This window comes from Loxodonta africana, chromosome 11, assembly GCF_030014295.1.
Source record: "Loxodonta africana isolate mLoxAfr1 chromosome 11, mLoxAfr1.hap2, whole genome shotgun sequence".
Classification (NCBI taxonomy): domain Eukaryota; kingdom Metazoa; phylum Chordata; class Mammalia; order Proboscidea; family Elephantidae; genus Loxodonta; species Loxodonta africana.
This window is the reverse complement of record NC_087352.1, coordinates 48,041,168-48,062,241: the sequence shown is the minus strand read 5'-3', so window position 1 is coordinate 48,062,241 and position 21,074 is coordinate 48,041,168. Positions and strand designations below refer to the sequence as shown.

General features: G+C 45.5%; 1 protein-coding gene across 1 annotated transcript in view; it reads right to left on the bottom strand.

Moving 5' to 3' along the window:
- The window catches only part of CCBE1 (collagen and calcium binding EGF domains 1), a 263,440-nt gene that overhangs the window by 19,368 nt on the left and 222,998 nt on the right, over window positions 1-21,074 (bottom strand). Inside the window, exons 4-6 of the mRNA XM_003406275.4 lie at window positions 18,957-19,091; window positions 16,283-16,435; window positions 3,951-4,054 (exon numbers count right to left, since the gene is read on the bottom strand). Coding sequence (XP_003406323.1) covers window positions 3,951-4,054; window positions 16,283-16,435; window positions 18,957-19,091 — 392 coding nt within the window. The remainder of the gene's footprint in view (window positions 1-3,950; window positions 4,055-16,282; window positions 16,436-18,956; window positions 19,092-21,074) is intronic.

The following is a 21,074-nucleotide window of genomic DNA, read 5'->3' as shown; positions in this document are numbered from 1 at the left end:
GGAGGCTGGAAGTCTGAAATCAAGGAGTCCACAGGGCCATACTTTCTCTGAAGGCTCTAGGGGAGAACCTGTCCATGGCTTCCTCTTAGCTTCTGGAGTTGTGGTAATCCCTGGTGTCCCTTGGCTTGGAGATACATCACTCCAATCTCTCTCCCTGTGTGTCTGTGCCTATTCTCTTCTTCTAAGGACCAGTCATATTGGATTTAGGGCCCACCTACTCCAATCATCCTACTCTAGTCATCTCCACATGATTACATCTGCAAAGGCCCTATTTCCAAATCAGGTCACACTCACAGGCACCTCGGTATAGGAATTAAACATATCTTTTTAGGGGACATATTTCAACCCACGAGGAGTAAGATCCCCTGCTCCCCTCCCCTCTGCTCCGTCATCCACCCAAGGAGGCTCAACACACTGTTAAACCCCTATTCAGCCTGGCCTTGTCTGACCCCAGGAATCCAGGCCACTCTCTCTGGAGTCTCACCTTCTTGGGACACTGTGGTGATCCCACTTCTGAAATCAGTCGGTGCGGCCAGAAAACAAGTGGCTTTAAAAAATCGGCTGGCACGTTGGCTCTGATTTTTCTTCAGAGCTTTGGCAGGACTGGGCCCCCCTCTAAAAGCTAACTGACTGTTATCTGATCTACCACCCAACTCTCCCTTTCTAGCTGAATCGCTTGTTTTTTTTCCGCCCACATGAGAAATGGTGGAGGTAGAGGCACTCGAGTTTGCGAGCCATTTGAAAACACTTTTAATTGGAAAATAAAACACACACTCTGGAAACCCCACAAAACAAATATACATCTTACCAAATTATTATAAGGCAAGCACCCTTTTAATCAACACCCAGGTCAAAAAACAGAACTTTGCTGGAAGCCCCAGAAGCCCTGCTGTGGCCTCTGCCCCATCATGATCTCCTGCCAAAATTAACCACTATCCTGACTTTTATATTAATAAAACATATGTATATATTTTATAGGGATCCCTGGTGGCACAGTGGTTAAGTGCTCGGCTGCTAACCAAAAGGTCAATGGCTTGAACCCACCAGCTGTTCCATAGGAGAAAGATGTGGCGGCCCACTTCCATAAAGATTTACAGCCTTGGAAACCCTACGGGGCAGTTCTACTCTGTCCTATAGGGTCGCTGTGAGTCGGAATTGACCTGATGGCAACGGGAATGGGTTATATATTTTACAATATGTTATACCTTGATACATAACACATATAAACATTTTATAGTACATAATTTTAAAACATATGCCATGTATTATATATTATGTGAAAGGAAGACCTGGCAATCTGCTTCCATAAATGTTACAGCCAAGAAAACCCTACAGAGCAGTCCTACTCTGCGTACAGAGCAGTTCTACTCTGTCACATGGGGTCTCTATGCATCACAATCAATACCCAGCAAGAACATACGATCCATATTTTAATATATATAATAAGATATGTACATAAAATACAATATTACCCAACTGTGCATCCCCAGACATTACAGTTTAGCCTTGCCCATTTCAAGATGTCTCTCAAGCTTGTTTGAATTTACAGGTGGCTGCTCCAGCTTTCTTCCTGACAACTTACCACTGAAGAACCCAGGGGTGGGACTGCAGAGTCTCCCAGAGCCGGGACTGTGCTGACTGCGCGCTCCCGGCGTGGCACAACATGTTTGCACACCATTATATACTGTGGGTTGGCCACAGTCCCAATGCCATACCTCCTTCTGGGCCACTGCTCATTCGGGCAGACGTCCTACACTCTTTTTTGGCTGTTCCACAAGGAACAGAACAGACGGCATTAGCAGTTGTGTGATGAAGTTAGAGACCCACTTCTGACCCAAACACCAGCACAGGGGAAGTGGGCAGGAAGACCTGGGTTTTAGTGCTGGCCTTGCCTCTTGGGCAGCTTCTTTCCCTCTCTGAAACATTAGCATCTTTCTTAAAGGGCCATGGTGGAATGCAGTGAGATCCTGGATGTAAAACTGCTTTATAAACTGTAGAGTGCAACCCGTTCTAATGCTGTTGTTGTTATGTGCTGTGGAGTCAATTCTGACTCATAGCAATCCCAATACGACAGAGCAGAATGGCCCCACAGGGTTTCCAAGGCTGCAATCTTTATGGAAGCAGATTGCCAGGTCTTTCTCTTGTGGAGTTGATGCCCTGGCCGGAAAGAGCTGCCTATAGCTCCTGGATTAGCTGCCCCAGGAAGGAAACTGAGGGTAGCTTTATGCCTTGAGACACTGATCAACTGCTTCCACCATGTCCCGATCCTCTGACCTATGAAACGCAAACGTATTCCTTCCCTGAACCCCTTCTTGGATATGTTCAGTAAACACCATTACCAATCCATGCTCTACCTGGGAATAGCTGTGAAGGATGTATTTATGTATGTCTGTGTTTAAGTATGTACACACACAGTTTTCTGCCTCATCTCCCTATTAGATCACAAGCTATTTAGGGTTGAATCCATGTTTTACTCACAATTATGCATTAAATATACACATGCCTCTGCTAACGTTAACAACATGTTCACTAACAGCATGCGAAAGGCCTGAAAAGTCATTTGTCTTCTCAGCCTATTGATCTGCTTGTTTAACTGGTAGCTGTGGTTCTCATTAGGGGTTGGCTGCATGGTTGTTAAACATGGAAAAGTGATATTGTCTCATGTTTACCTTTGCCCTTTGGAATAACTGGATGCCAAAGTCAAACAGATTGTATATACTTCTTTGATGTGCTAAGAGTCTTGAGTGGAAGCAATTAAATAAACAAACCAGTAAGTTTATGTTTTAACTGCATCAGAGAAATTTCTGAGTCGCTGACAAAACCAGTGCATTGAGTGACCTTTGGTATAATTACCATCTACCTGGATCCTGGACAGTCGTTCCAGCAGTTAGATCACTAGGTCATCATGGGGTACTCTCACAGCATAACTACATTACTGGAGACCTGGAAATCCATCAGACATGGGTGGAAGCCTTTTATAAAGTGATCCAATCCTCCCATCTGTGGCGCACGGCACCAAAGCAGCTGAGCTGCAAACTGCAGAATGCAGTGCATTCTAATAGATGCCTTTAAAAATGACTTATTCCTCATGTGCGCTTCGAATGCCAGCATTAGCTCAGGACTGCTGCAATGCCTAGGCGCACGGAGCCCAGACAAAGCCCGGGCTATGCTTTGATCTTTAAATGTGAAAATATAGCTGCTGCAGAAATCTGGTTGATGGAAGTTTAGAAAGAGGATGTTCTCCACTGGATAAAACAGATAAAATAGTAGACGGAATGTAATCACAGACGTCTGTCCCAGGGCCATGTGTCTGGACACTCATTTGACAGTCACAAAGTCACAGCTCATCTTCTCTGGAGTTGCCACCTGCCCCTCCCCTAGCAGCCTACTTTCATAATCACCTAATCAACACATGGTGTTGCCATGAGTCAGGGGCTGACTGGATGGCAGCTAAAAACAACAGCCATCTCCCAGGAGCTTGGGTAGTGCAACTGGTTTTCGATTAGCTGCTAACCTAAAGGCTGGCAGTTCGAACCCACTCAGCCACTCTGCAGAAGACAAACTGGAGGATCTGTTTCTGTTAAGATTACAGCCAAGAAAACCCCAGGGAGCAGTTCTACTCTGTAACACACTGAGTCCCCGTGAGTGGGGGCGAATCCATGGCAACCAACAACAACAATCAACTTCCTGCCTTCCTTGTGTTTTGTTGCCCTTTAGATCATTAGCCCTGAAGGTGGTGGGCAAAGCACCCTGAGTCCAAACTTAGCTTGACCCAGTATTCCCAGGTGGTCTCCCATCCAAGTACTAACCAGGCACTTTTAAACATGAATTACCCCTTATCCTACCAAGGAGGTCAGGGGTGAAGATGCCTTTTCCTACTCTTCCCACACAGCCTTCCACTTCTCCTCCACCAAGTCCTCACTTTATTTCATTGTTTTCGGCATACCCACCTTCTGCTTCAGCTGCAGAACTGTCTGCTTCATCTGGTGGAACTCCTTGCACGAGGCGCAGCAGGTCCCGGCCTGCACAGCATTCTTGGCCTTCTCATCCAGCCCTGTGGAGGGAGACCGTGTCACAAACTGCAGTCCTGTGAGGACCGGCGACTGGCGAGCGTGCGAGGGGTGGGTGTGTGATCTCACAGTTCGGGGGTCACTGACAGCATGCTTAGGTCAGGGAGGGGGAGAGGGTGGAGAGTGAGGCCCCGGCTGCTGCATTTTAGGTTCAGCTGTTCCCCTCTAGGCTTCCCTAGTGTCCCTTCTTTTACATGTGAAGATGCGCATCTTGGTCCTTTCCAGGAGACAGGCCTTATAAATCAGAGGGAGTTTATACTCCTCTCTAAGGCCAATTTTAGGAGCCCTGGTTAAGCACTCTGCTACTAACTGAAAGGGCAGAGGTTTGAACTGCTCTGTTGGAGAAAGATGTGGCAGTCTGCTTGCGTAAAGATTACGGCTTCTGAAACCCTATGGGGCAGTTCTACTCTGTCTTATGGGGTCACTATGAGTCAGGAGACACTCGATGGTAATGGATTTGGATTTTCAAAGGCTAATTTTCAGGCTCTGTAAATCATCCACCGTGCCAGGCAGTAGGACTCTTGTGCGGGGCTCACAGAGATGGTCTTTGTTACCTCTGAGAACCACGTATTCCAAGGGGGCGTAGCAAGGCCAGACAACAGACCTCACAGCGGGGCGGGGAGTCATGATGCAGATGAGATGGACATTCTGGACACAGCCCACCTGGGGCCTGATGCGGTTGGCAGCTGGGGAGGCAGCAAGATCCGGAGAAGGAAAGTCATTGGCATCAGGTCTGCCACAGTGCTGTGTGCACAGGCTGGGCACCTGCAGGGTCCAAATCTGCCACTATGGGGAACAGGGAATGAGCCTGCTATTGGAGTTCTGTCCAGAACCCCTGATCTGCCAGGCAGGCCCTCAGGGAGTGGTTCTCAAAGTGTGACCCCAAACCAGCAGCATCAGCATCATCTGGGTGCTTGTCAGAAATGTAAGTTCTCAGAATCAGAAACCTTGGGGATGTTCCCAGCACACTGTTCTAATAAAGCCTCCCAGGTGACTCGAATGCTCACCCAAGTTCAAGAATCACCATTCTCCAGAAGAGACCCTAGTGAGTAACCTTTTACCTGAAAATGCCTAAGCTGTTTTCTGCACCCCAAAGGTGGTTCTATGGCTCCACCCTACCAGCAATTCCTGGTAGTGTGGTATAGGATAGTGTCATGGTTAAGGTTATATGTCAACTTGGCTGGGCCATGATTCGCAGTGGTTTGGCAGTTATGTAATGATATAGTCATCTTCCATGATGTGATCTGATGTCATCAGCCAGTCAGTTGTAAGGGGAGTCTCCTCAGGGATATGGCCTGTATCCAATATATATATGGACGTTTCTGGCAAAGCTCACTTGCTCGCTCTGGATCCTGCATCTGGCTCATCATTATCTGACCTCTGGTTCTTGGCACTTGAACCAGCGGCCTGCCATCTGACCTGCCGATCTTGGGTTTGTTAGCCCCTGCAGCTATGTGAGTCAGGGGAAGCCTCTAACCTGAAGTCTGACCCACAGACTTGGGACTTGCCAGCCTCTACAACCACGTGAGCCATTTCATGGAGATAAATCTCTCTCTCTCTCTTTCTCTTATTTGCTCCATTGGTTTTGTTTATTTAGAGAACCCAGTCTAAGGCAGACAGGTAGGTCCTAAGATCATGTGAATTATCGGAACACAGAAAATCAAGAATAACTTAATCTGAAAGACCACTGAAGTTCCCACTGACACAGAAGCAAGGAAGCACAGCAGTTGAGAGTGTGGACTCTGCTGGAGTTAGATGATCTGGGTCCGAATATTGCTGTTGCCACTTAGTACCTTTTAGGTTGGGCAAGTTACAAGCTCTATGAGCTTCCGTTCCTTGAAAGATAAATTAATAGCATCTACTACATGGGGGTGCTATAAGGATTGAAAGAAATAACACATGTAAGCACCCAGAAAAAGGAGCTCTGGTGGTGCAGTGGTTAAGTGCTCTGCTGCTAACCAAAAGGTCAGTGGTTTGAACCCACCAGTCACAATCCATTCTGAACTGGGGTTCATTCCCGCTGTCACTTGTCCACAATAATGCCTAGTAGTCCACCACGTGTCTGTCAGTTTGTTGTAGTGTGGTGGCCTGTGTGTTGTTGTGATATTGGAAGCTTTGCCACCAGTATTTCAAGTACCAGCAGGGTCACCCTTGGTGGACAGGTTTCAGCTGAGTTTCCAGACTAAGACAGACTAGGAGGAAGGACCTGGCAGTCTACTTCTAGAAAAATCGGCAAGTGAAAACCTTATGAATAGCTGTGGCACATTGATATAGTGCTGGAAGATGAGACTCTCAAGTTGAAAGGTGCTCAAGATACAACTGGGGAAAAGCTGCCTCCTCAAAGTAGAATAAAGCTTAATGACGTGGAGGGAGTCAAGCTTTTGGGACCTTCACTTGCTGATGTGGCATGACTCAAAATGAGAAGAAACAACTGCAAACATCCATTAATAACCGGAACACAGAATGTACGAAGTATGAATTTAGGAAAATTGGAAGTCGTCAAAAGTGAAATGGAACGCATAAACACCTATATCCTAGGCATTAGTGAGCTGAAATGGACTGGTATTGGGCCATTTTCAATCAGACAATCAGAGGGCCTACTATGCCAGGAATGACAAATTGAAGAGGAATGGTGTCACATTAATTGTCAAAAAGGAAATTTCAAGTCCTATAGGGTTGCTATGAGTCGGAATCGACTCGATGGCGGTGGTTGGGGTGGGTTATCCTGAAGTACATTAACAGTGATAGAATAATATCCATATGCCTATAAGGAAGACGGGGCCCTGGTGGCACAGTGGTTAAGCATTTGGCTGCTAACCAAAAGGTCGATAGTTCAAATCTATCAGCTGCCCCTTGGAAACCCTATGGGGACAGTTCTACTCTGTCCTATAGGGTCGCTATGAGTCAGAATTGACTCAACAGCAACACACACACACACACACACACAAGGAAGACCAGTTAATATAACTTTTATTCAAAATTATGCACTAACCACTAAGGCCAAAGTGAAGAAACTGAAGATTTTTATCAACTTCTGAAATTTGAAATGGATCAAACACGCAATCAAGATACATTGATAATTACTGGTAATTGGAATGCAAAAGTTGGAGACAAAGAAGAAGGATCAGTAGTTGGAAAATATGGCCTTGGTGATAGAAACGATGCCAGAGATCGCATGATAGAAGTTTGCAAGACCAACAACTTCTTCATTGCAAATACCATTTTTCCACATAAGCACGGCAACTATACACATGGACCTCAGCAGGTGGAATATACAGGAATCAAATTGACTACATCTGTGAAAAGAGATGATGGAGAAACTCAATATCATCCATCAGAACAAGGCCGGGGCCAATTGTGGAACAGACCATCAATTGCTCATACGCAATTTCAAGCTGAAGTTGAAGAAAATTAGAACAAGTCCACAAGAGCCAAAGTATGACCTTGAGTATACCCCACCTGAATTTAGAGACCATCTGAAGAATAGATTTGACACACTGAACACTAATGATCAAAGACCAGATGAGTTTTGGAAGGACATCATAAATGAAGAAGCAAGAGGTCATTAAAAGGACAGGAAAAAAAAAAAAAAAGACTAAAATAGATGTCAGAATAGATTCTGAAAGTTGCTCTTGAATGTAGAGTAGCCGAAGCGGAAGGAAGAAATGATGAAAAAAAGCCGAACAAAAGATTTCAAAGGGTAGCTTAAGAAGCCAAATTAAAGTATTATAATGACCTGGATATAGAACACCAAAAGGGAAGAGCACGCTCAGCACTTCTCAAGCTGAAAGAACTGAAGAAAGAATTCAAGCCTCGAGTTGCAATACTGAAGGTTCTCTGGGGAAAACAGTAAACAACACAGGAAACCTCAAAAGAAGATGAAAGGAATACACAGAGTCACTGTACCAAAAAGAATTGTTTGACATTCAACCATTTCAGGAGGCAGCATATGATCAAGAACTGACAGTACTGGAGGAAGAGGTCCAAACTGCACTGAAGGCATTGGTGAAGCACAAAGCTCCAGGAATTAATGGAATACCAATTGAGATGTTTCAACAAACCAATGCAATGCTGGAAGTGCTCACTTGTCTATGCCAAGAAATTGGCCAACAGACCGGAAGAGATCCATATTTGTACCCATTCCAAGGAAAGAAGATCCAACAAACACCCAGCCTCCTCTGACACTCTGCACAGAAATTATCAAACAATATCATTAACATCACACGCAAGTAAAATTTTGCTAAAGATCATTCAAAAGTGGTCACAGTAGTCCATCAACAGGAAACTGCCAGAAATTCAAGCTGGATTCAGTAGAGCATGTGGAAAGAGAGATGTCACTGCTGATGCCAGATGGACCATGGCTGAAAGCAGAGAATACCGGAAAGATGTTTACCTGTGTTTTACTGACTATGCAAAGACATTCAACTGTGTGCATCATGACAAATTACGGATAACATTGCCAAGAATGGAAATTCCAGAACACTTAATTGTGCCCACGAGGAACCTGTACATAGACCAAGAGGCAGGTGTTTGAACAGAACGAGGGGATACATCAAGGAAAGGTGTGCGTCAGGGTTGTACCCTTCCACCATACTAATTCAATCTATCTGCTGAGCAAATAATCCAAGAAGCTGGACTATATGGGGAAGAACGGGGCATCAGGATTGGAGGAAGACTCAGTAACAACCTTCAATATGCAGATGACACAAGTGAAGACAACCTGAAGCACTTATTGGTGAAGATCAAAGACCACAGCCTTTAGTATGGATTACACCTTAACATAAATGAAATAAAAATCCTGACAACTGGACCAACAAGCAACATCGTGATAAATGGAGAAAATATTGAAGGTGCCAAGGATTTCATTTTAGTTGGATACACAATCAATACCCATGGAAGCAGCAGTCAAGAAATCAAAGGATGCATTGCATTGGGCAAATCTGATGCAAAAGACCTCTTTAAAGTGTTAAAAAGCAAAGGTGTCACTTTAAGGACTAATCTGCATCTGACCCAACCCATGGTGTTTTCAACTGCCTCATATGCATGTGAAAGCTGGACAATGAATAAAGGAGACATAAGAAAAATTGATGGCTTTGAAGTATGGTGTTGGCGAAGAATATTGAATATATCATGGACTGCTGGAAGAACAAACAAATCTGTCTTAGAAGAAGTATAGCCGGTACGCTCATTAGAAAGATGGTAAGACTTTGTCTCATACTTTGGACATGTTATCAGGAGGGACCAGTCATGCTTGGTAAAGTAGAGGGTCAGTGAAATAAGAGGAAGACCCTCAATGAGATGGGCTGACACAGTGGCTGCATATGGGTTCACGGATAACAATGATTATGAGGATGGTACAGGACTGGGCAGTACTTCGTTGCATTGTACTTAGAGTCGCTATGAGTCGGAACCAACTCGATGGTACCTAACAACAACAACAAACAACATGCTACATTAGTAATTTATTTAGAAATCTGGGTAGAATTTTCCGATTTTGTATGTTCTCAGGTCCCTGAATTAATGCTGTGTCATGTGTCTCTGAGAAAAGTCTGGTGAGGTATCTTGGAACATTTTGCTCCCATGTGTTCAGATTTTAAAGGTGCAATATTACAGATGAGCCACCAGGGGGCAGGTAGCTCTAATTTTTACTGATGCCAAAAAAAAAGCAGGGTGTAAATCTTAAGGATTAGGAATAATGACTGCTGAGATACCATAAGTACTATTGAATACATTTTAGTAATCTAAGATACCCCCAACACATTTTATATGGATGTTGCCACATATGAACAGAGCATATTTGTTTTTAAAAGCTGATTGCAGATTTGGCCTCAACCCTGGTGGCGGCACATTACAATCACCTGGGGAGCTTTTAAGGTGTCCCTGGGTGGTGCAAATGGTTAAGTGCTCAACTACCTAACCAAAAATTTGGCAGTTTGAACCCACTCAGAGATGCCTTGGAAGAAAGACCTGGCAATCTGTTTCTGAAGATATATAGCCATGAAAACCTTACGGAGCACAGTTTGACTCTGCACCATAAGTTGGAATTGGCTTGATGGCACCTGGTTTGGCCTGGTTTTGGGAGGCTTTTAAGCATCTCGATGACTATGCTCCACCCTACCCACCCACCTGGGGGTGGCACAAGTCAGCATTTGTTAATGTTCCCCAGGTGGTTCCAAGGTTGAGTGCCACTGATCTACACATGGGTTAGTGGAGCTTGAAAGTGATACGAAACACCTGGCCTCCTCTGACACTTTGAACTCTAATGCATGCTAGAGGTCCTGGTCACTTTATCAGAAAATAAACAAAAGTTGAAAAATAGAGACCGGCAAGCTAATTATCACAGAGCCAACATTGCCTTAATTTGCCTTCCCATTCGTGTTACCCAGACTCCCTGGGGTGACTGGACTGGCTCCAGCTACATATTTTCAAAGACGAAATCAAAGTGACTGAACATGCTACTCTTGCCTATTAGCCAGACAGCTTGAGGTCCCCAAGGCTGTGTGTGGACTGCAACCTTTCCATCTTCAGGGCAGTTCTGATGCCAGGTGCCTTGTGCGCTCTGCACGCATTCCTATGAATGAGCTGTGACTGGGTTTGATTTTTAGATTCCTTTGACTATAATGTTACAGACATCAGACAATGCAAAGTTAAAACATACACACACACAGGATCAGGGAGAGGAGGCTTTAGATCACATGTGTTTATACTCACTAGTTATCTATTCATTAAACAAATGACCATGGTGAAACAGCAGATTTATTAATTAGGCCAAAGCAGACGAAACAGCTTAGCTACATCTGATGTTGAGAGTGCAGGACTCCTTTGGCCCCTGACATTTCCTGTTGCTGAGACGAATGTCTGGATGTATTAATTATACACCTTTTAGATATTGTAAGGAAAGTTCTCTGCTTAGAAGGCATTGGAGCTGGGTATGTTTCCAAGTCCTGGCTGAGCTTAAATGGAGGATGAAGGAAAGAAGACTTCTTGTGGGGTTATAGGGTAGGCAGGGGCTCAGATTGCTTATGTTAATTTAAATCATGTCAACTTTTGAAAAAGACTTGAGAGGGTGAAAGGGTCTTCTGAACCTATCTAGTCCAACCCTCATGTCTACAGATGAGGAAACTGAGGCCCAGAGACGTGGCCAAGTTCACTCAGCAGGGTAACACCAAACAGGTGCTGGCGACCAGCTCCAACCTTCAAGCCAAGGCGCTTTCTACCACATCTCAGCTGTCCGAGAAACCCCACCAGGGCACTTGCCAGGACTATCCAAGCCAGGCCCTGCCTTCTCAGTGGTGCCATCACTTCAGCTAGACTTTAATATTCACGGCTTACCAATTGCCTGTCCTTTCCCACATTTTTAATTAAGTATATGAATTACTCCTCACAGTCCCTATCCCCAAATATCCCTGGTTATTGGTGTTGGAATGTTTCTCTTAGTAAAACCCAAATGCTAGTCCTCCATACATATGTGATGAATTCAGTGGAGACAAGCTACTGAAAAGGGAACACTGAGAAATTCTTTTTTTAATGCTGCTGGTAGTGGAGGGGTGGGAGGGTATGAGGCAGCAGATAGTGGTGTTGTATCAGGGTTTTTTTTTTTTTTTTTTTTTACTATTTGTAGCTGTTATATTTGGAGGAGGGTGAGGAGGGAGGAGGAAGAGGAGAGAATTCACAACCCCATTTAATTTATGCAATGCGTTTTGTGCTACAACAAGGCTCATTGGTATAAGGGGTCCACAAACACGTTTGGCTGCTAACTGAAAGGTCGGAGGTTTGCGTCTTCCCAGAGATGCCTTGAAAGAAAGGCTTGGCAATTTACTTCTGAAAAACCAGCCAATGGAAACTCTTTGCAGCACAATCCTACTCTGACACACGTGGGGTTGCTGTGAGCTGGAGTCGACTCAATGACAACTATTTTTTCCCCCAGTGGTATAATCACCAGACACTTGTTACTTGACTAAACAGAAAGACATCTTCCATTTAAACTATTCTAAGCAGGAACAAACTGGCTCTTGCTGTGGCAGAACCAGGAGGTATCGTCCTGTGCCAACCGCAGATCAGACCCTTCTGGACTTGGGTCGCTTCATCTGGTGAAAACAACATCCTTGCCTGAAAGTCGCCCAGGTGACCTATCAGGTTCTGCCCCAGAGCTAAGATCTTTATAATAATAACTCAGTGTTTTTCAAACTGTATTTTTCAGGACACCACTATCTGTGAGATGTTTCTAAGAGTTTCTTAAGAAAATAATTTTGGAAAATACAGGTTTAACAAAATTAGTAAAAAATTAACATTTTTGTGTTAATGGTAGGCTCTTTCAGAGCTTTTAATATGCTTGCACTGAGAATCTCTAAGAGAGTACAGTAAATACTGGTTTACAATGTAAAACCAAAACTAAACCCCTTGCCATTGAATCAATTCCAACTCACAGTGACTCCATAGGACAGAGCAGAACTGCCCTACAGGCTTTCCAAGGCTGTAATCTTTATGGAAGCAGACTGCCACATCTTTCTCCAAAACAGCTGGTAGGTTCCAATTACCAAACTTTCAGTTAGCAGCTGATTCTTTAACCACTGTGTCATCAGGGCTCCTTACAGTAATTTATACTTACCCAAATGTGTGAACATAGAAACTTTTTAAGAAAGAAATGTTTATCATCACCTCACAGGACCCCAAATTTTTGTAGAAATAATTGGGGGAAATGCTGTACTAAGTGGTTAAGATGAAATATGTTTTTAAATAGAAGAAATGCTAGAGAAAGGATCTTCTGGTGCAAAGGCAAGCTTGTACATAGATATCCTTTATAATGACCAGTGCTCAGATTTTTTTTTTTTTTATTGGCTCATTCTTAGCCATAGAAGTCAAACTGGTCATCACCAAACTAGAATTCTTGATCTCTTGTACTTGACTGAAACTTTTTGTTTGTGTGAAACATTTTTAAGAAGCACAATTCATTTCTTAGAGAAGGGAACAAATGAGTGCGGTCCCAGTACTGGGTTAGCACAATAGACTGCTAATTTCAAAGACGCAACAAAGCTTCCCGCCTTCTGGTCCTGACAAGCCCCTCCCTGGGTCCTCACTGCTGAGGAGGTGTCTCTCACCTGGCAAACACTGTCACAGTTGCTCTGAGTCAGGGCCTCCCTGAGGGTACCACAGAGTAGGGAGATTGTATGGGGCTCACTGCCTGGGGGGACTGACAATGGGCGTGGCTGGAGAATCTAGGAATTACCGCAGGCAGTGGGGGTCACTCAGACCAAAGAACAAATAAACTCAGCATACAAAGCCTCATACCAGTCTTTGTAAGTGCCATCTGGCTTCTCTGGTTACTGTTAGTTAAGGTGGCGTGATGGTTAATTTTATGTGTCAACTTGGCCTGGCTATGGTTCTCAGTTGTTTGGCCAAGCACTAGTCTAGTTGCTGTTAAGGAGTAGTTACATGTGATTAAAACACTTGGCCTTGGCAGGTCAGGTTACCTTCCATAATGTAATCTGAGGCAATGTAATCACGTTCCATAATGTAATCTTATGCCATGTAATTCTCAATCAGTTGAAAAGGAAGTTTCCCTAGGGTATGTTCTGTCTCCAGACTGTAAGTAGATGTTTTGGCAAAACACACACACACACAAACGGAGGAAGACAGACACCATATGAGGATAGTCTACAAGCCAAGGAACACCACGAAACACCTGGGACTACTGACAAGAAAGAAATCCACATGTCCTATTTAGCCTCCAGAACTGTGAGAAATAAACTTCTGTTCTTTAAAGCTCTCGGCCTGGAGTGTTTGTGTCACAGCAGCACTGACTAAGACAGCTAGGTCTCCCTGCAGACGCCTCTACCCCACCAAGCGGAAGCTCCTCCTGGGCAGGGCCAGGTCCCCTTGCTACTAAACTAACATCTCATCTCGTCTCACACCTGACACTCAGCCCTAAGTGTTCATTGCTGCTGCTCTTGATGGTTATGCTGTAGACAGGGTTGTTCACCGCTGCCCTTTCTGTCCCTGTGAACAAGATTTCACCTGTGTATAAAGGTAGGCAAAGGGACAATGGACATGCCAGGATGAACAGCCCACAACCTGCAGGTACCTTGCTCAGAGCATGGCGGGAAACCCAAATCTAGAAAGAAAAACCAGGAAACTGCTTTCTTGCTGCTCATTCTCAAACCAGCCCGCACATGAACCTGTCAGTGGCTAAAAGGTAGCTCCTCATTTTCAATGAGATTCTCCCTCTCGATAAACAACACAATCTCAGAGGGAAGATTACACATTCTTGTCCCTCCCTTCCTCCCTTCACTGTAATCCAAAACAAAGGGATTTTGATTTTGAATTAAAAAAATGTGGTCTATAAATATTATTTTTCCTCAGTTGACACTTATACCAAAAAAGACTGCTTAGGCTTTCAGCACACCCCTGGGTAGGCAAACCCCACATGCTTCAGGCCTCCAAATGTGTCATCAAGCCCTCTCCATTTAAACAATCCCAAATCGCCCTAGCCTGAGTTGGCTCCACACGGATCTTTTGCATCTCCTTCTGATATACGGCGGCCTCCTCATGACTCAGCCCAGTTGTCCTCAGAATTTCGCTTTGTACTTTTTCCCTGTGAGGCAGCTGGGCGCCATCTGTTTGTTGTCCTCAGCTAATGGCGGCTGCCTGCCACTCCCTTTTGAACCTCAGGCTACGCCCAAGAATCTCTATCTCCTGAAAGCCTCCAATAGTTCTGGCCTTTTCATCTCCCCTGCATTTCTTGGTAAAAGGACTATGCCCTAGGAATCCCTTCCCCACAACTTCAACACCCCTCCCACCCAGGATGCCCCTGGCCCACCCAACCTCTCCTGATGGTGTCCCTGCCACGTTCCCCTCCGGAGGGAGGTTCAGAAGAGCTGAGCCCGAGAGCTGGGCTGGTGCAGATGATACAGCAGTTGGCCTAGAAGGTGGATACAGGAGCACCACCAGGACCACCCAGGGCTATCTCCCTGGCTGAGGACTCCTCTCCAGTTCACCTTCTTCCTGCGTGACCTGGAGGTCCACTGGAGCCTGCTTGCCTTGACCTTTCTCGAGGGTCTGTCAACCATTGCCGGTAGAGTCCATTTTGCTTTAAAGCTTTACCTAGCTGACAGGCCCTTTACCCTGGTCTGTCTATGCTGAGGAAACCCTGGTTACCACCAGGGTTTAAATGCTACGACTGCTAACCAAAGGGACGGCAGTTTGAATCCACCAGGAGCTCTTTGGAAAGTCTATGGGGCAGTTCTACTCTGTCCTATAGGGTCGCTATGAGTCGGAATAGACTCGATGGCACTGGGTTTGGTTTTTTTGGTCTATGCTGAAAGCCCCAGAGGGTAGCTATTGGGCTAGTGCTTGAAATTTGGCAGAGAGATTAGAGTTGCTTCACAAGTCAGTAAGGTGCTCTTTCCCCTGTCAAGGTGTCCCCTGAAACTCCTGACATGCGCTTTTGGGTTTTCTTTTCTTTTCAAATTGAAATAAGGAAGTATCAACATTCAGGCTGATGGTATCCCTCAGTGACCAGACATCTCAGTTGAACCCAGCCAATAGAATGTACACCAGTTTTTTAAACTTGCTGTGATGAAGGGCCACTTTAAAAAAGCTTCCTCTAATTCACTGCAGACTGATACTTTTACAAAATACAATAAAAATGAATTACTAGAAAAATAAAAAAATACAAAATTAAAGCATGAATTTCTGGATTTAGACAACATTCCTCTGGAAAACTGGTGTGAAAACTTCTAGGCACTCTGAATTTCTGTGTTTCTCCAGTCATGAACCAAATAATAGGTCGTGGATGGGCATAGGTCCCTGGACTATACTTTGAGTAGCACTGATGTATGTTGCTACTTTACATGCCAGTGCGTCATATTTATATTTCAGCCCATTTCTTTGAGAGAACACAGTGTTTCTGGCCTCTCCTCTGCTCACCCTAGTTTAGTCTAAAAAACGTAACTAAGCTTTATACTGGTTTATACCTCAGCTTGGGAGAGCGCTTCCCCCAATACACACCCGCTTACAACCCTTGCTGCTAATGGGCATCCCTTTCTCTAAGTCTCCTTAGAAGGGGCTTGTTTCTATATATTCTACCTTCCTCTTACCCAGGCCCCACCTACCATTCCTATAAATGCCCCTTCCTGCCAACTGCTGCCTGAGGAGCCCTGCTGGGCTCCCAAGTGCTAGGGGGTCAGGGGGACAATGATAGTCAGCCTACTCACCAGTGTCATTGGGATATTTATCTGCCTTGGTGCACGTCTTGCCGTCATCCTCCTGGATGTAGCCCTCCCGGCATTCGCAGCGGTAGCTGCCCAGGGTGTTGATGCAGATGTGTGCACAGAGCGTCTCATTGCTGTTGGCGCACTCGTCGATATCTGGGTTTGAACACATGCGGACAACACTCAGACAGCTTTAGAGAATTCACTTCCTACCCAACAGGTGACATGAGGCTTGGCCTCTCAGTATAGTGTCTGCAAAGTGTCTTTGCCTAACCTCTATCCAAGAGGCCTGGGATAAAGTGGGAAGCTAGAAACATGGCCATCCTTGGAAAAAGCACCCCAGGCAGTTTCCACCATGGTTGTAAACTGACCAGAGGTGGGGTCTGACTGTGGCTCTGGTGTCTGTATCGCTGGAGTTCAAAGTTCTCACCTATAAAACAGTGATAATGAAGCCTGCCCTAAATCCTTTGAAAGGCTTCTCAGAAAATGAGATAATGGATGGCAACACACTTCGACAAGTAAACATTATAGAAGTAATTTTTTGCAATTACCCTAGTGTGCTGAGCATTTTTATGTCCCCTTTTTGGTGGTAGGTTCCGAGCAGCATGATGGTGACCCAAGGTCACTTAGCAAGGGCTCCTTCCTAGTTAAGAGACACGATTGTATCTGGGAAAAGCCACTTCTGATAAAAGCAAATGGTCATCATGGGTCTAACGGAGAGAGTTTTCCCCAGGAAATTTCTGCCTCATCAATGACCAAAGCAGACTCCTTATGAGCTGGGGAAATGAGCCATGAGACCATCAAACAAGTAGCCATTAAAAATCCATGTTATCTGTGCACATCACAGACTTGCTCCCCTGCTGAATGCGGTGGAAACAAAAATGTTTCCCACCAGGGCATGAGAGGGAGGCACAAATCCGTTTCATGTCCACTGGCTGAAGACACCAGGTGGCAGTGGATGGGAAACAGGGCCTGCAGCCCCAGACTGTGCACATGTGGTGGGCAGACAGAGCCCAGGCCTGAACTTTAGGATGCCAACAACTTCCTAGTCACTCCCTAGGCAAGCTTCCAAGGACCCACCTCTGGCAGCCCTGTGTGTACCTAGAGAGCGAGGCCATTGGGATGCTCCCTGGCAGCGAGATCTAGGTCATCTACAGACCAAGAAGTCATAGCTGGGTCCTCCTGGGTAGCTCCTCAGCCTGATAGCCTTTCTCCAGGTCCCTAAACCCTGAGTGTGAAGCTGCCTGTGTTGCCCAGAAGGGGGAGGAAAGATTGACATGGGAGATGGAAATAGATGCAAATCTTAGCAGAACACAAGTTCAACAGATCCCTAAGCCCCCATATGTAAAGAAGAGGTGAGTAGCTACTGCAAACTTAAAAGCCTTGTGCATGGGACCTGAGCCTTATGGAGCCTTACATACCGCACTCTTTGTAGGAGAAGCTATGGGTCTCCTGCCTTATTCACTTGGTGGTCTCAACACCATTTTTCATGAGTTGAGGTACCATCCCAGGTGCCACTGGGGAGAAGCCAGGGAATCTATGGCTAGAACTACTCTTAGATGGTGCTGCCTACAGCCCCTGCTGGGGCAAAGAGGGAGAAGGTAGATTCGCTACTCACATCTAGTCATTTGGGTCTCTTGGGCCTATTTGCAATCTACTCCGTCTCTCCTCCAGCTGTCTCTCAAACTTGACTGTGCATGGGAATCACTAGAGGCATTTGTATTAAATCAGATTTCTGGACCTACCCTCAGAGTTGTGGTTCACAAGGTCTGGAGGGGAGGCCAGGAATCCTTTTTTTTTTTTAAGCAAGAACCCCAGATGTTCTGAGATAGGTTAGCTAGCCACGGACCGACTGCACTTTGAAACATGTGGCTCCAGGGGACAATTAACCATAACCTTGCTTCAGAAACTCAAAGCGTTTTTGGTTGGGAGGCCCAGTCAATGAGGCGGGGGGAAGGGAATCTGTTGGTGGCCATTGATGGTACTGGCTCTTCTCAGCTGCAGCCCAGGTGGCTGCTTCAGTGCCCTTTGACTCACTTCTACCTGGTCTGCCATGTGGACACTTCCTCCTTCTACAGTCTCTTTCCCTAGTCTTCTGAGAACAATTTTTCTCGTTCAGTTCTTTCTGCATTTTTACCTTTATGAACATTTATTCCCCATTTCACATTATTCTAGTTTACACTCGTTAATGTTCCCCTCCTCCTGCTCTTATATCTTGCTGCCAGTTAGGGTCTGAGTGGTACCAACTCTGAAGAATTCCTTGGACATTTTTTTTTTAATGTTTTGTAATATATCCAAATTTTTCTTTTTAAAAATTCTGGTTATGTTTATAGGTCACAAAACATTTTTACACTCTTCACACATACAATTCAGTGACATTAATTACGTTCATTATATTGTTCAACCATCACCATTAACCATTCCCAATTTTTCCATCACCCTTAACAGAAACTGGACATGGTTTTTTTTTTTTAATAATCATCATGGAAGGTGGTGGTCCCCAGGATAACACCAAACACAACTCCATCCAACAAATATCAGGACTTAAGGGGTGGAATCAAAGAAGAATGCAGCGCCGGAAGCTGCTCACGCTGATGAAGAATGGCCAACAAGGGCTAGGACCATCTGAACAAAGCACAGCCTTAAGAGCTGGAAAATAATGTTAATTCCAACACACCCAGGCAGTATGGCTTCTCCCGCTTCCGGTGTCTCTCCCGGTCATATCGGTATCCTGGATAACACGTGCACAGCACTCGGCCAAAGTTATCTGTGCACTGCTGTTCACACGGAGCCTCAGCACAAACATCATAGTCTGCAAAAGAAAAGCATGAGCTCACGTCACTAATCGGCGTTCACCAGGTGGAGGTGGGGCCACGAGGCCCTGGTCCGAAACAGACGTTCCCAGCTGGACTCTGCTCACGCGGAAGTGTGAATGGCTACACTTGTTGTTGTTAGTTGCCGTAAAGTCAGCCCTGACTCGTGGTGACATTACATATAACAGAACGAAGTGCTGCCTGGTCCTGTGCCATCCTCATGGTCTCTGGTATGTTTGAGGCCATTGTCGTGGTATTGTGCCAATCTACCTCATTGAGGATTTCCCTCACTTTTGCGGACCCTCTAGGGGTATTGATTCTTCTAGGCCATGGGGTGTCTTCTAAGTGGACTGCAATGGGTAACTTAATGCATAGCAACATAGTGGTTAAAACCAAACATCGCTTGTAGTTCCCCTCTAGGTCATCTCACCATCATTTGGTCTTTGTCCCTCCCCCACAGAGCAAAGATACTTTAGATGGTCAGGCTCTGCAACATTACCTAGGGATTCTGTTCTTTTTCACTAACTACCGTGGAGAGAGAAAATCCTTCCAGCTGAACACTAAACGCCAGTCAGCCCTGGGGATGGGCACTGGCGTCATGTGGGAGTTGGGGCTGGAAGTCAGGCAGGCTCAGAGCAGGCTCAGGGAGGTTTTGGAATGGAAACGCGTGTGAGTTATTAGGGAGCTGATGCTTGTGTGCATGGGAGTGTGGTCTGTGCACATTTTAGGAGGGTGATTCTGCATGCTGAGAAGGAGCTGGATATGTTCGAATGGCTAGAGATCTCCTTCCAGCCCTCCGTCTCTGCCTTGTGCAAACTGGGGGGATGTTCTATCACTCATAAAGAATTAGGCATCTCCTTCTCTCAGGCTTACGACCTGATGTTTAATGGGCCTCTGAGGGGACTCTGGCTCTAAACCAGGAGCTCAGGCTGAACAATCGCTCCCAGACTAAACCCAGCCTCTCATTAATCACTGTGCTATCTTCCCCAGGTGCTGACAGACAAACTATCCTTGGACTCACACGTGCCTGGCTCTGCTCTGCTGCATGTGAGGTGGGATGGGTGGGCTGTCAGCCACTGACGTGGGCTGGGTCAATGTGACAAGGATCATGCCATTCTTAGGATGACTTGGAAAGCTGGCCTGGCTCAATTTTCCTCCCCACAACTGAGCTTCCAGGCTGGCTTTACCTAAGTGGCATTCTGACTAACCCTAGAAACTGTCCCTGGTCAAACATATGTTCCTCAAGTAAGCATCACCTCTACACTGCCGAATTCTGTGCTCTCTTTGCTGGAGAGCAAAGTCTCAGCTGTGACGGCTATGAGCTTCCCTGCTTGGGCGACTGTAGCCATCATCCAGCAGTGGCCTGGCCCAAGAGAAACAGGGCAGAGAGGCCATCCAAGTACTTGTGGGAATGTGGTATCCAACAAGGCTTGGTTTGAAAACAACAGTCCCCTAATGTCCCACCATTCCTGCTCTTTTAGCTGATTATTTTCATGTTGACCTCCACAGTCCCTAAATAGCTGACTTACATTGCTTCTTTCTTTTATGTCTCTTTTAAGTACTCTGTATTGATCTCTAGGATTCCCTGGGTGGTGCAAATGGCTAACATGCTTGACTGCCAACTGAAAATTTGGTGGTTCGAGTCCACCCAGGGGCACCTCGGAAGAAAGGCCTGGAATCTACTTCAAAAAAGTCAGCCATAGAAAACCCTGTGGGGCACAGTTCTACTCTGACACTAGATTCTCTTGTCCTATCATCTTTTATCATGTCCATATCCTCTTACCTCTGTGCTTTGTTTACTCTGTTTTCAACTCTTGTAATTAATTTCCAATCAACCGCTCCTTCCTCTCAGCACTTTGTCATCACTGATGTCTAACCCAGTTTTCCAAGTGCCAATGAAAACACCACCCCTTCAAGAAGGCTTCTTTAGTTTCCTCATGCGGTATGATGGATCACTTTCATGTGATCTTTCTCGCCATGGT